General features: G+C 48.2%; 1 protein-coding gene across 1 annotated transcript in view; it reads left to right on the top strand.

The window, feature by feature from the left end:
• TIMELESS (timeless circadian clock) overlaps positions 1-11,932 on the top strand; it is a 57,280-nt gene that overhangs the window by 15,266 nt on the left and 30,082 nt on the right. Inside the window, exons 2-13 of the mRNA XM_011988491.1 lie at positions 4,314-4,471; positions 4,622-4,775; positions 4,896-5,010; positions 5,105-5,167; positions 5,414-5,515; positions 6,018-6,173; positions 6,926-7,059; positions 7,565-7,652; positions 8,221-8,397; positions 9,397-9,614; positions 9,852-9,955; positions 10,100-10,269. Coding sequence (XP_011843881.1) covers positions 4,375-4,471; positions 4,622-4,775; positions 4,896-5,010; positions 5,105-5,167; positions 5,414-5,515; positions 6,018-6,173; positions 6,926-7,059; positions 7,565-7,652; positions 8,221-8,397; positions 9,397-9,614; positions 9,852-9,955; positions 10,100-10,269 — 1,578 coding nt within the window. The 5' untranslated portion in view covers positions 4,314-4,374. The remainder of the gene's footprint in view (positions 1-4,313; positions 4,472-4,621; positions 4,776-4,895; positions 5,011-5,104; positions 5,168-5,413; positions 5,516-6,017; positions 6,174-6,925; positions 7,060-7,564; positions 7,653-8,220; positions 8,398-9,396; positions 9,615-9,851; positions 9,956-10,099; positions 10,270-11,932) is intronic.

Raw genomic sequence — 11,932 nt, 5'->3', positions numbered from 1 at the left:
ATCTCAGTTCACTGCAACCTCTACCTCCCCGGTTCAAGCGATTCACGTGCCTCAGCCTCCCGGATAGCAGGGATTACAGGCGCCTGCCACCACGCCCCTCTAATTTTTGTATTTTCAGTAGAGATGGGGTTTCACCATATTGGCCAGGCTGGTCTCGAACTCCTGACCTCAGATGATCCACCTGCCTTGGCCTCCCAAAGTGCTGGGATGACAGGGGTGAGCCACTGCACCCAGCCTCTCCTCCCTTTTATTTTGGTAGCCAGCAGGGATGGCTGTTACAGCCTCTTATTTTTGCCTTTCAGGTAAAGTGGTATGTTGAAGATAGAGGCTTGGGTCCTCTGTTGTGGCCATTTTTACAAATACTGAATTTTAGATTGGTCTGCTCTGGAGGAACCAAGATAAAGGGGGAGGGTAGCAGGCAGGACTGTGTGAGGTTATCTGTCTGGGAGCCTTCCCAGATATGGCTTTGTCTCTGCTATTAGAAGACTTTATCATTTTGTACCTTTTAGTGCCAAAGTATGATTTTGTGCCTCCTTTTGAAGAGTGTGTGCTGACGCAGCATGTTTATAGCTCTGTTGTCTATTTTTGTCAGCTTCCTTGGAGAGAGGACACAGGGAAGCCCTTCAACACGTGTGTGTGTGTGTGTGTGTGTGTGTGTGTGTGTGTGTGTGTGTATGGGCATGCTTATGTGCACATACACACAGTAGTCTTTCTAAAAAAGCTGGATGTATCTTTGCAGAGAGTCAGGGATTTTATACACTGAACCTACCTCACTGGAGCCCAGGTTTCAGGGTCTGCAGGTGCCTGAGAAAGGATGACAAAAGGAAGTCTCCTTTCAGTTCTTCTGCTCACTCAGTGAGTGTTTTACTGGCTCAATTTATGGCTGGGCTGAGCAGTTAGAAATTGGATAACACTGGGTAGGGGTGGAGGGATAGCTAGCAACCTGAAGAAGTAGATGAGTTATATAAATGCAGGGAGAGAGCATCAGGCATTAAAGTTTTGTCCTTTGGAAGCTGCTACCTAACTTCTGTGAAGGAATGGGGTGGAGTTGGGTTAGAGGTAGGTATGTGAGCCAGGAAAGATCTTTTTAGAGGATGCTACCAAGGACAGAGCAGTGTGGCTGAAGGTGTCAAAGGAAAGATTGATGGTTATTCCTGATTTTGTGGAGTAATAGGGTAAAAAATGTAATGTGGGCTGGGTGTGGTGGTTCACGCCTGTAATCTCGGCACTTTGGGAGGCCAAGGCAGGTGGATCACAAGGTCAGGAGATCGAGACCATCCTGCCCAACATGGTGAAACCCCATCTCTACTATAAATACAAAAATTAGCCGGGCATGGTGGCGGGCACCTGTAATCCCAGCTACTTGGGAGGCTGAGGCAGGAGAATGGTGTGAACCCAGGAGGCGGAGCTTGCAGTGAGCCAAAATTGAGCCATTGCACTCCAGCCTAGGAGACAACAAGACTCTGTCTCCCAAAAAAAAAAAAAAATACAAAAATTAGCTGGGCGTGCCTGTAGCCCCAGCTACTCAGGAGGCTGATGAGGATAATCTCTTGAACCCAAGAGGCGGAGGTTGCAGTGAGCCGAGATTGTGCCACTCTACAGAGCAAGACTGTGTCTCAAAAGAAAAAAGCAATGTGTTTGTGTATGTGTATCTGTTATTATAGTGTCAAGTTCTGAAATGTGCAAGATTGTAGATCTGTGCCTACTTGATTATCTGATGAGAGTTTAGGGGTCTTTCTTTTCTTTTCTTCTTCTTTTTTTTTTTTTTTCCAAGGTCTCACAGTCACCCAGGCTGAAGTGCAGTGTGATCACAGCTCACTGCAACCTCAACCTCCTGGGCTCGAGCAGTTGTCCCACCTCAGCCTCTCAATTAGCTAGGACCACAGGGATGTGCCACCATGGCGGCCAATTTTTTGTTTTTTGTAGAGATGGGGTCTTAAGCTGTTACCCAGGCTACTCGCAAACTCCTGGGTTCAAGTGAGTCTCCCACCTTGGTCTCCCAAAGTTTTGGGATTAGAGGTGTGAGCCACTGCACCTGGCCTGGTGTCTGCTTCTTAATTTGGTCCCTGTTCCAAGGCTTGGCCAAGCACAGCGGCTTACACCTGTAATCCCAACACTTCGGCAGGTCAAGGCAGAAGAATTGCGTAAACGCAGGGATTTGAGGTTGCAGTGAGCTATCATTTCACCACTGCACCCCAGCCTGGGTAAGAGTGAAATCCTGTTTCTTAAAAGAAAAGTGGGGACATGCTTCACAAAAGGTAGATGAGGGTGGGTGAGGTGGCTCATGCCTGTAATCTCAACACTTGGAGAGGCCAAGATGAGAGGATTGCGTAAGGCTAGGAATTTGAGACCAGCCGGGGCAACATAGTGAGACCCTATCTCTACAATTTTTTTTTTTTTTTTTTTTTTTTTTGAGATGGAGGCTTGCTCTGTCACCCAGGCTGGAGTGCAGTGGCACAATCTTGGCTCACTGCAGCCTCCACTTCCCAGGTTCCAGCGATTCTCCTGCCTCAGCCTCCCAAGTAGCTGGGATTACAGACGCCCACCACCATGCCCAGCTAATTTTTTTTTTTTTTAACGGAGTCTCCCTCTGTAGTCCAGGCTGGAGCACAGTAGCACGATCTCAGCTCACCGCAAGCTCCACCTCCCGAGTTCACGCCATTTTCCTGCCTCAGCCTCCCGAATAGCTGGGACTATAGGCATCTGCCACCGACACCCGGCTAAATTTTTTTATTTTCAGTAGAGACAGGGTTTCACTGTGATTAGCCAGGATGGTCTCGATCTCCTGACCTCGTGATCCGCCTGCCTTGGCCTCCCAAAGTGCTGGGATTACAGGTGTGAGCCACCGGGCCCAGCCAACGCCCAGCTAATTTTTGTATTTTTAGTAGAAGATGGGGTTTCACCATGTTGGCCAAGCTGGTCTCGAACTCCTGACCTCAGGTGATCTGCCTGCCTTGGCCTTCCAAAGTGCTGGGATTACAGGCATGAGCCACCACACCTGGCCTACAAAAATGTTTTAAAAGGCCAGGCATGGTGGCACGTGCCCAGTCATAGCTACTCAGGAGGCTGAGGCAGGAGGACTGCTTGAGCCCAGGAATTTGAGGTTACAATGAGCTATGATCATGCCACTGTACTCCAGCCTGGGCAACAGAGTGAAACCCTGTGTCTTTTTTTTTTTTTTAAGGGAGGTGATTCTTTGTGAGAGAGTCATCTCCCTTTGTGAGAGAGGGAATGTACCAGTTTCTATTTACTCCCTTTCCTCACCTGTTCTGTTAGATGCTGATTTCTACTGAGATTACCAAGGTTTAAGAGTAACTTTGGAGAGGAGAGTGAAGGACTTTTCTCTACACATTCTCAGTGTCTCAGAAGCCTCAGGGCTCCTGGGATGTATTAGATCCCTGGTGGAATCACTGTATGGCCAGAGCTCGGTTTTTTAATTCCTGTGGTGCATCAGAGCTGTGTCTGCATGGAAGAGCCACAGAAAGTGGAGGGTGACAAGGTTTGAGCAATTTATTTTTTCCAGAGACTCTGTAGACCAGGCTGGAATGTAGTGGTGCGATCATACCTCATTGCAACCTCGAACACCTAGGCTCAAGTAATTCTCTCGCCCCAGCCTCCTGAGTAGGAGGACTACAGGTGTGTGCCACAACACTTGGCTTTTGTACAGATGGGGTCTCACAATGTTGCCCAGGCTAATCTTGAACACTGGGACAAATGATCATCATGTCTTGGCCGCCTAAAGTGCTGAGATTATAGGCATGAGCCACTGTGCCCCGCCAGGGTCTAACAATTTTATTTATTTATTTATTTTGAGACAGAGTCTCTCTCTGCTGCCCAGGCCAGAGTGCAGTGGCATGATCTCGGCTCACCGCAACTTCCGCCTCCTGGATTCAAGCGATTCTCCTGCCTCAGCCTTCCAAGTGGCTAGGATTATAGGCATGTGCCATTTTTGGCACATTTTGTATTTTTAGTAGAGACAGGGTTTCTCCATGTTGGTCAGGCTGGTCTCGAACTCCCAACCTCAGGTGATCTGCCCACCTCAGCCTCCCAAAGTGCTGGGATTACAGGAGTGAGTCACCGTGTCTGGCCAGGGCAGGTGCTTAATTCATAGGCTGGAGCCTCTTTGGTTTTGATCAGGTAGAAGCCATAATTTAAAACTTTTCTTGGGACTGAGAGCAGAACTTTTGGTCGTGACAAAAGTCAAACATTTGAGGATCTTGTTCAGAATATTCTGAGCATTAGGGCCTTCTCCTGTTCCTATCTTCTTTTCATGGAGAGGAACTTACATTTTTAATCTTTCTCTATCTCTGCAGGCCTCGTCATTTCTGTCTCCTGTTTCTCCACTTCCTTCTCTATTGGTTGGTCCACTGATGTATGGACTTGCACATGATGAACTGTGAACTTCTAGCCACATGTAGTGCCCTTGGGTACTTGGAGGGAGACACTTACCACAAGGAACCAGATTGCTTAGGTAAGTACCTTTTTGAGGAAACAGGAAAAAAATTTGCTTGAATTAAGGAGGTCTGTTGAATTTCTCAAACCACATGGGTGTGAAAATCATATGGGTCTGGATGGAGCTTCTTCCAAGGTTCCACATGCATGTTTTGTTCTGTCTCTGAAGAGAGTGTGAAGGATCTGATCCGCTATTTGAGGCATGAGGATGAGACACGAGATGTGCGGCAGCAACTCGGGGCAGCCCAGATCCTACAGAGCGACCTTCTGCCCATCCTCACCCAGCACCGCCAGGACAAGCCTCTCTTTGATGCTGTTATCAGGTTGCCTCCCTAGCTTTTAAACTTTCGCCACCTGCCAGCCTTTGCTGTTTGAACTGATAGGTCTGGCATTTGAGCTGGTAAGGAAACTTAACAACTTCTCTCTCCTTCATTGTCTCCCAGACTGATGGTGAACTTGACACAACCAGCCTTGCTCTGTTTTGGCAGTCTGCCTAAGGAACCCAGCTTTCGGCACCATTTTTTGCAGGTGCTAACTTATTTGCAGGCCTACAAAGAGGTGAGGCTTTCCTTTGGAGTCCCTGGGGTGGAATATGGGGCAGTGGTGAAGAAGTGGATGACTGCTACTTAAGATCCAGTTCCCTATTTCACAGGCCTTTGCCAGTGAGAAGGCTTTTGGAGTCCTCAGTGAAACCTTGTATGAGCTGTTGCAGCTGGTAAGTCTTCACCTTATAGGATCCCATGGGACAGCACTTTGCACCTTCTCCGGATGGAGGAGGAGGTGCTGAGATATGGTCCCAGTCCTTGGGGATATGGTAGTCCGATCCATAGTCTCTGGCTACCTCATTACTGTTTGAACTCTCTTTTTAATCCTGCTTCTCTTCTGTGCCTGGTCTTCCAGCCAGGGTACATGCTGCCTGCCTTCCACAGGGAGTCTCTTCCTCTTGCTCTCTTCTGATTAGGGCTGGGAGGAACGGCAGGAGGAAGACAACCTGCTGATTGAGCGGATCCTACTGCTGGTCAGAAATATTCTCCATGTCCCAGCTGACCTTGATCAGGAGAAGGTGAGTATCTTGGGTATTCTGTGTTCTTGTGCATGGTTAGGTTGAGCTGCCCTTTTTTTTTTTCTTCTTTTTTTGAGACAGAGTCTTGCTCTGTCACCCAGGCTGGAGTGCAGTGGCACGATCTCGGCTTACTGCAAGCTCTGCCTCCCGGGTTCATGCCATTCTCCTGCCTCAGCCTCTGCTTCCTGAGTAGCTGGGACAATAGGCGCCCGCCACCATGCCTGGCTAATTTTTTTTTGTATTTTTAGTAAAGACAGGGTTTCACCGTGTTAGCCAGGATGGCCTCAATCTCCTGACCTCGTGATCTGTCCGCCTTGGCCTCCCAAAGTGCTGGGATTACAGGCGTGAGCCACCGTGCCCGGCCAAGCTGCTCTTTCTGGGCTGTTCTGTCCTCTGACAAGTCTGGGAGAGGAGGCTTGGTCAAAGAATGAGTTGGAGAGCTTCAAGGCAGGGCAGTGGGATTGAATGAGCTCCCTTTCTACCCTCACCACTCACTGCTCAGAAGATTGATGACGACGCCAGCGTCCATGACCAGCTTCTCTGGGCGATTCACCTCAGTGGCCTGGACGACCTGCTCCTCTTTCTGGCCAGCTCATCTGCTGAGCAGCAATGGAGCCTACATGTGCTAGAGATTGTCTCCCTTATGTTTCGTGACCAGGTGAGACGCTGGCCTGTTGTCCTAGTCCCCTCCACCCATGTACTTTTCTGCTATACAGCCAGAATTGCTCTTGTGATAACGGCTGCATTATTTGGGGAAGGCAGGTGACAGCGGGAGTACCCATGTCTTGAGTACATGTAGTACCCCCTTATTCATTGTTTTACTTTCCTTGATTTCAGTTACTCACAGTCAACCGTGGTCTGAAAACATTAAGTGGAAAATTTCAGAAACAAACATTTTAGAAGTTTTAAACTTGTACATTGTTCTGAGTAGTGTAATGAAATCTTTTGTCCCTGTCTGTCCTGAACAAGATGTGAATGATCCCTCTGCCCAGCATATCCACACTGTATACCCGCCTGTTAGTCACGTACTAGCCATCTTGGTTATCAGTTTGAAAAAACATAATAGAACATGTGTGTATATATATGTATACATGTTCTATTTTTTCTGATAACGTATGTATATAGAACATATATACATTCTATAAAACAGAACATACATGTTCTATCTATATGTGTATACACATATATATATACACACGAATGTATACATATATATATTTTAGTACTGTCTGCAGTTTCAGGCATCCAGTGGGGGTCTTGGAACATATCCCCCCTCAGATAAGGGAGAACGACAGCACAGTGCCCCATTAATGGGGTTCTATTTTGTTCACTCTTTGCATGCCCAGTAGGCGTGAACTCAGGATAAGGAATGACTATCCTCTTGATTCTTCCCTCTTTGTTCCAATCTAGAACCCCGAGCAGCTGGCGGGAATAGGGCAGGGACGCTTAGCTCAGGAGCGGAGTGCAGATGTTGCAGAACTGGAGGTGTTGCGCCAGCGAGAGATGGCAGAAAAGAAGACTCGAGCCCTCCAGCGAGGCAACAGGTGAGTGACAGAGAGGCAGGTTCTTGTTCCTACATCATGGAATGCTGAGGGCATAGGAGACAAATTCTAAGGTGGGGTGATTAAGTAACATTTTAGTTTATTTATTTTTTTTTTTTTTGAGACAGAGTTTTACTCTTGTCACCCAGGCTGGAGTGCACTGGCACGATCTCTGCTCCCTGCAACCTCTGCCTCCTGGGTTCGAGCGATTCTTCTGCCTCAGCCTCCCCAGTAGCTGGAACTACAGGCGCCTGCCATCATGCCAGGCTAATTTTTGTATTGATAGTAGAGTCCGGGTTTCACCATGTTGGCCAGGCTGGTCTCAAACTCCTGACCTCAGGTGATCTCCTGCCTTGGCCTCCCAAATGCTGGGATTATAGGTGTGAGCCGCCGTGCCCGACCAACACTTTGTAGTTTTAATTTGCTCCAAGGTGCTGATGATAGAGAATGGAGATAAAGTTTCCAGAGAACTGAAGAATCACTTTGGACCTTTTTGTTTCTTCTGCAGACATTCTCGATTTGGGGGCTCGTATATTGTCCAGGGGTTGAAATCCATTGGGGAGAGGGACCTCATCTTTCACAAAGGCCTTCACAATGTGAGTATTCTTACATCTGGAGTGGGAACATGTGGAGTTGCATAGCTTAAGCAGGGTAATCATCTTGAGTTCTTGGCTGGGCCTGATGGCTCACACTTGTGGTCCCAGCACTTTGGGAGACTGAGGCAGGAGGATTGCTTGAGCCCAGAAGTTCAAGATCAGACTGGGCAACATGGCAAGACCCTGTCTCTAAAAAAAAAAAAAAAAAAAAAAAATTAAAGGTTGGGTACAATGGCTTATACCTGTAATCCGCCAAGGAAGGAGGATTGCTTGAGCCCAGGAGTTCAAGACCGGCCTGGGCAACATGGCAAAACCCTGTGCCTACAACAAATAAAAAAAACTAACTGAGCATGGTGGCACCCGCTTGTGGTCCTAACTACTCGGGAGGCTGAGGTGGGAGGATTGTTTGAGGCCAGGAGTTCAATCATTGCACTCCAGCCTGGGTGACAGAGCAAGTTCTCGTCTCAAAACAAAAACAAAAATTAGTTTCTTCTGAGAAAATTGACGAGAGCTGCAAGGGGAAGGTGGTAGTTAGGAGTAATTCTAATCCCCTAACCGACACACCCAGCTACGAAACTACAGTTCCGATTTGGGAAAGCAGCCGAAAAAGGTGCCTAAACGTCGCCAGGCCGCCCGGGAGCTGTCCATTCAGCGCCGTTCTGCCCTCAATGTGAGGCTCTTCCTCAGAGACTTCTGCTCTGAGTTCCTGGAGAACTGTTACAACCGGCTCATGGGATCAGTAAAGGTGAGAATCTGTGAAGGATATGGAGATAATCAGGAATGGAATAGACAGGTGATGATGCAGCTGTTGGTGGGTAAGAGGTGGGGAGGAGCTTGGGGAGGCTGCCCCTGGAATGTGGACTAGTAGGTGGGAAGCATATATAGTTAGGATGTCCCTGAGAGATAGTGAAAATGCCAGAAGTGAGTGGGCTCCCAGCATGACAAAAGAGGCTCTGGAAAAATTGCCTCAGAGCGAGAGGAAAGGGAGAACAGGAGAGAGTTGGAAATTGTGGATCCTAGAGTATTATGATAGCGGTGACCCAGCGTGGTGGCTTACACCTGTAATCCCAGCCCTTTGAGAGGCCGAGGTGGTGGATCACTTGAGGTCAGGAGTTCGAGACCAACCTGGCCAGCATGGTGAAACCCTATCTTTACGGAAAAAAATACAAAAAAAAAAGGTGGCATGATGGTGCGCATTTGTAGTCCCAGTTACTCGGGAACCTGAGGCAGGATAATCACTTGAACTGGGAAGCAGAGGTTGCAGTGAGCCGAGATCACACCACTGCACTCCAGCCTCATCATGACAGAGCGAGACTGTCAAAAAAAAAAAAGAAAAAAAAAAAACAGGCGCGGTGGCTCACGCCTGTAATACCAACACTTTGGGAGCCCAAGGCAGGTGTATCATCTGAGGTCAGAAGTTTGAGACCAGCTTGCAACATGGTGAAACCCCATCTCTACTGAAAATACAAAAAATTAACTGGGCATGGTGACGGCACCTATAATCCTAGCTACCCGGGAGGCTGAGGCAGGAGAATCACTTGAACCTGGGAGCTGGAAGTTGCAGTGAGCCGAGATCATGCCATTGCACTCCAGCCTGGGCAATAGAGTGAGACTCCGCCTCAAAAAAAAAAAAATTATGACAATGGTGTCCAGCATCCATTCCATCATCATAGGACAGGAAGGAAGAAGTTGGAAGCCCTGAAGTCACGGTGATCTTTTTTTTTTTTTCTTTTTTAACTGTTAGGATCACCTGCTTCGGGAGAAAGCTCAGCAGCATGATGAGACCTATTATATGTGGGCCTTGGCTTTCTTCATGGCCTTCAACCGAGCTGCCTCCTTCCGGCCAGGCCTGGTTTCTGAGACCCTCAGTGTCCGCACCTTCCACTTCATTGAGCAGAACCTCACTAACTACTACGAGATGATGCTGACCGACCGCAAGGAAGCTGCCTCCTGGGCACGCCGGTGAGTGGGATGGTTACTGGAGTTAGAGTGAGCTAGGGATCTGAATGCTTGAATTCTGGCTGGTGCTTTTTCCCTGATTCAGGGTTCAAGTGGTCAGTCTGAAGAGCAAGGACTGGCTGGGAAATTTGGTTTGGGTGGCACATTTTTTTTTCTTTTTTTTGGCCGTGGGAGGTTGCTGTTTCCATGGGCCATTGCCCTAAGTTGTCCTCCATTTCACCTTTTCCCCTCAACTCTCAGGATGCACTTAGCTCTGAAGGCCTATCAGGAGCTGCTGGCAACAGTGAATGAGATGGACTTATCCCCAGATGAGGCTGTGAGGGAGAGCAGCCGCATCATCAAGAGTGAGGCCCTGGCCTGGTCCCCGATCCCAGCCTGTCCCATCTCATGATGAGAATCTCATTCTTCCCAGTCCCAGCTTCATCCATCTCTCCTTTTCCAGGCTTTCCAGAATAGCCCTTCCATCCCTTTCTCTTCCCCATTCCTAGACAATATTTTCTATGTGATGGAGTACCGAGAACTATTCCTGACACTTTTTCGAAAGTTTGATGAGAGATGCCAGCCCCGTTCTTTCCTTCGTGACTTGGTGGAGACCACCCACCTCTTCCTCAAAATGTTGGAGCGGTTCTGTCGGAGCCGTGGGAACCTGGTGGTGCAGGTACTGGGCAGCCCCACGACGTAGAAAGAGCTGTGAGGGAGAGTCAAGGAAAGGGGGCTTTCTTCTCACAGTTTGTACAGCTTAAGTTCATCTGTTAAACCTGTTCTGAGCTATGACAACAAGAGGTTTGTGGGTGTTGGCCAGTGTGAGTCTACCACAGTTTCCTTCTCCCATTAGAATAATCTCTGATCTGCCATAAATATTTTAGTTCAGTCAGGAAACATTTATTGAACACCTACCAAGTGCCAAGTACAAAAACCCTGGGGATTCATAATTTTAGAGTTTAATAATTATGCTGTAGCATTTTCTGGTTATACCTTGAAAGCATTGTGGTGAGATGGAAAGAGCCTTAAGTTGCGGCCGGGCACGGTGGCACACACCTATAATCCCCGCAGTTGGGGAGGCCGAGGTGGGCAGATTACTTGAGGTCAGGGGTTCAAGACCAGCTGGCCAACATGGTGAAACCCTGTCTCTACTAAAAATACAAAAATTAGCCAGGCGTGGTAGCGCACATCTGTAATCTCCGCTGCTCAGAAGGCTGAAACAGAATCACTTGAATCCAGGAGGTAGAAATTGCAGTGAGCTAAGATCATGCCACTGCACTCCAGCCTGGGTGACACAGTGAGACTCTGTCTCAACAGCAATACTAAAAGAGCCTTAAATTGAACTTTAGAAGGTCTGGAATCTAGTCCTGTATTGGTTATTATTGGAATAAGCTCAAGCTGTTTGTGTCGATCTCCAGATCTATAAAGTTGGGATTGTAACAGTTGTCCATGAACCCAAAGTGGAATAAGTGAAAAGCCTAGGACAGGCTGGGCACAGTGGCTCTTGCCTGTAATCCCAGCACTTTGGGAGGCCACGGTGGGTGGATCATTTGAGGCCAGGAGTTTGAGACCAGCCTGGGCAACATGACAAAGCCTCCCCTTCTCTACTAAAAATACAAAAATTAGCTGGGTATGATGGCACGCACCTGTAGTCCCAGCTATTTGGGAAGCTGAGGCATGAGAATTGCTTGAACCCAGGAGGCCGAGGTTGCAGTAGGCCAAGATTGTGCTATGCCACTGCGCTCCAGTCTGGGCCACAGAGCAAGACTCTGTCTCAAAAAAAACAAAAAACAATTCACCGGCAAGGTGGCACATACCTGTAGTCACAGCTACTCAGGAGGCTGAGGCACGAGGATCACTGGAGCTTAGGAGTTTGAGGGTGCAGTGAACTGTGATTAAGACATTGCACTCCAGTCTGGGCGAGAGCAAAACCCTATCTCTGGAAAATAAAGTTACTGGTTCACATTAAAAAAAAAACCCAGGACAAAATGAAAACCCCACGGAATTTGTATCCTGGAAACACAGGGACTTTGCTTTGTATAAACAGATTTTGGGCCAGGCGCGGTGGCTCATGCCTGTAACCCTGGCACTTTGGGAGGCTGAGGTGGGCAGATTACTTAGGTCAGGAGTTCGAGACCAGCCTGGCCAGCATGGCGAAACCCTGTCTCTACTAAAAATACAAAAATTAGCCAGGCATGGTGGTGCGCACCTGTAATCCCAGCTTCTTGGGAGGCTGAAGTTGGGAGAATCACTTGAACCTGGGAGGCGGAGTGTGCAGTGAGCCAGGATCACACCATTGCACTCCAGCCTGGGCGACAGAGCAAGACTCCGTCTCAAAA

This window comes from Mandrillus leucophaeus, unplaced genomic scaffold (assembly GCF_000951045.1).
Source record: "Mandrillus leucophaeus isolate KB7577 unplaced genomic scaffold, Mleu.le_1.0 Scaffold332, whole genome shotgun sequence".
Taxonomy (NCBI): Eukaryota; Metazoa; Chordata; class Mammalia; order Primates; family Cercopithecidae; genus Mandrillus; species Mandrillus leucophaeus.
This window is presented reverse-complemented; position numbering and strand designations above follow the sequence as displayed.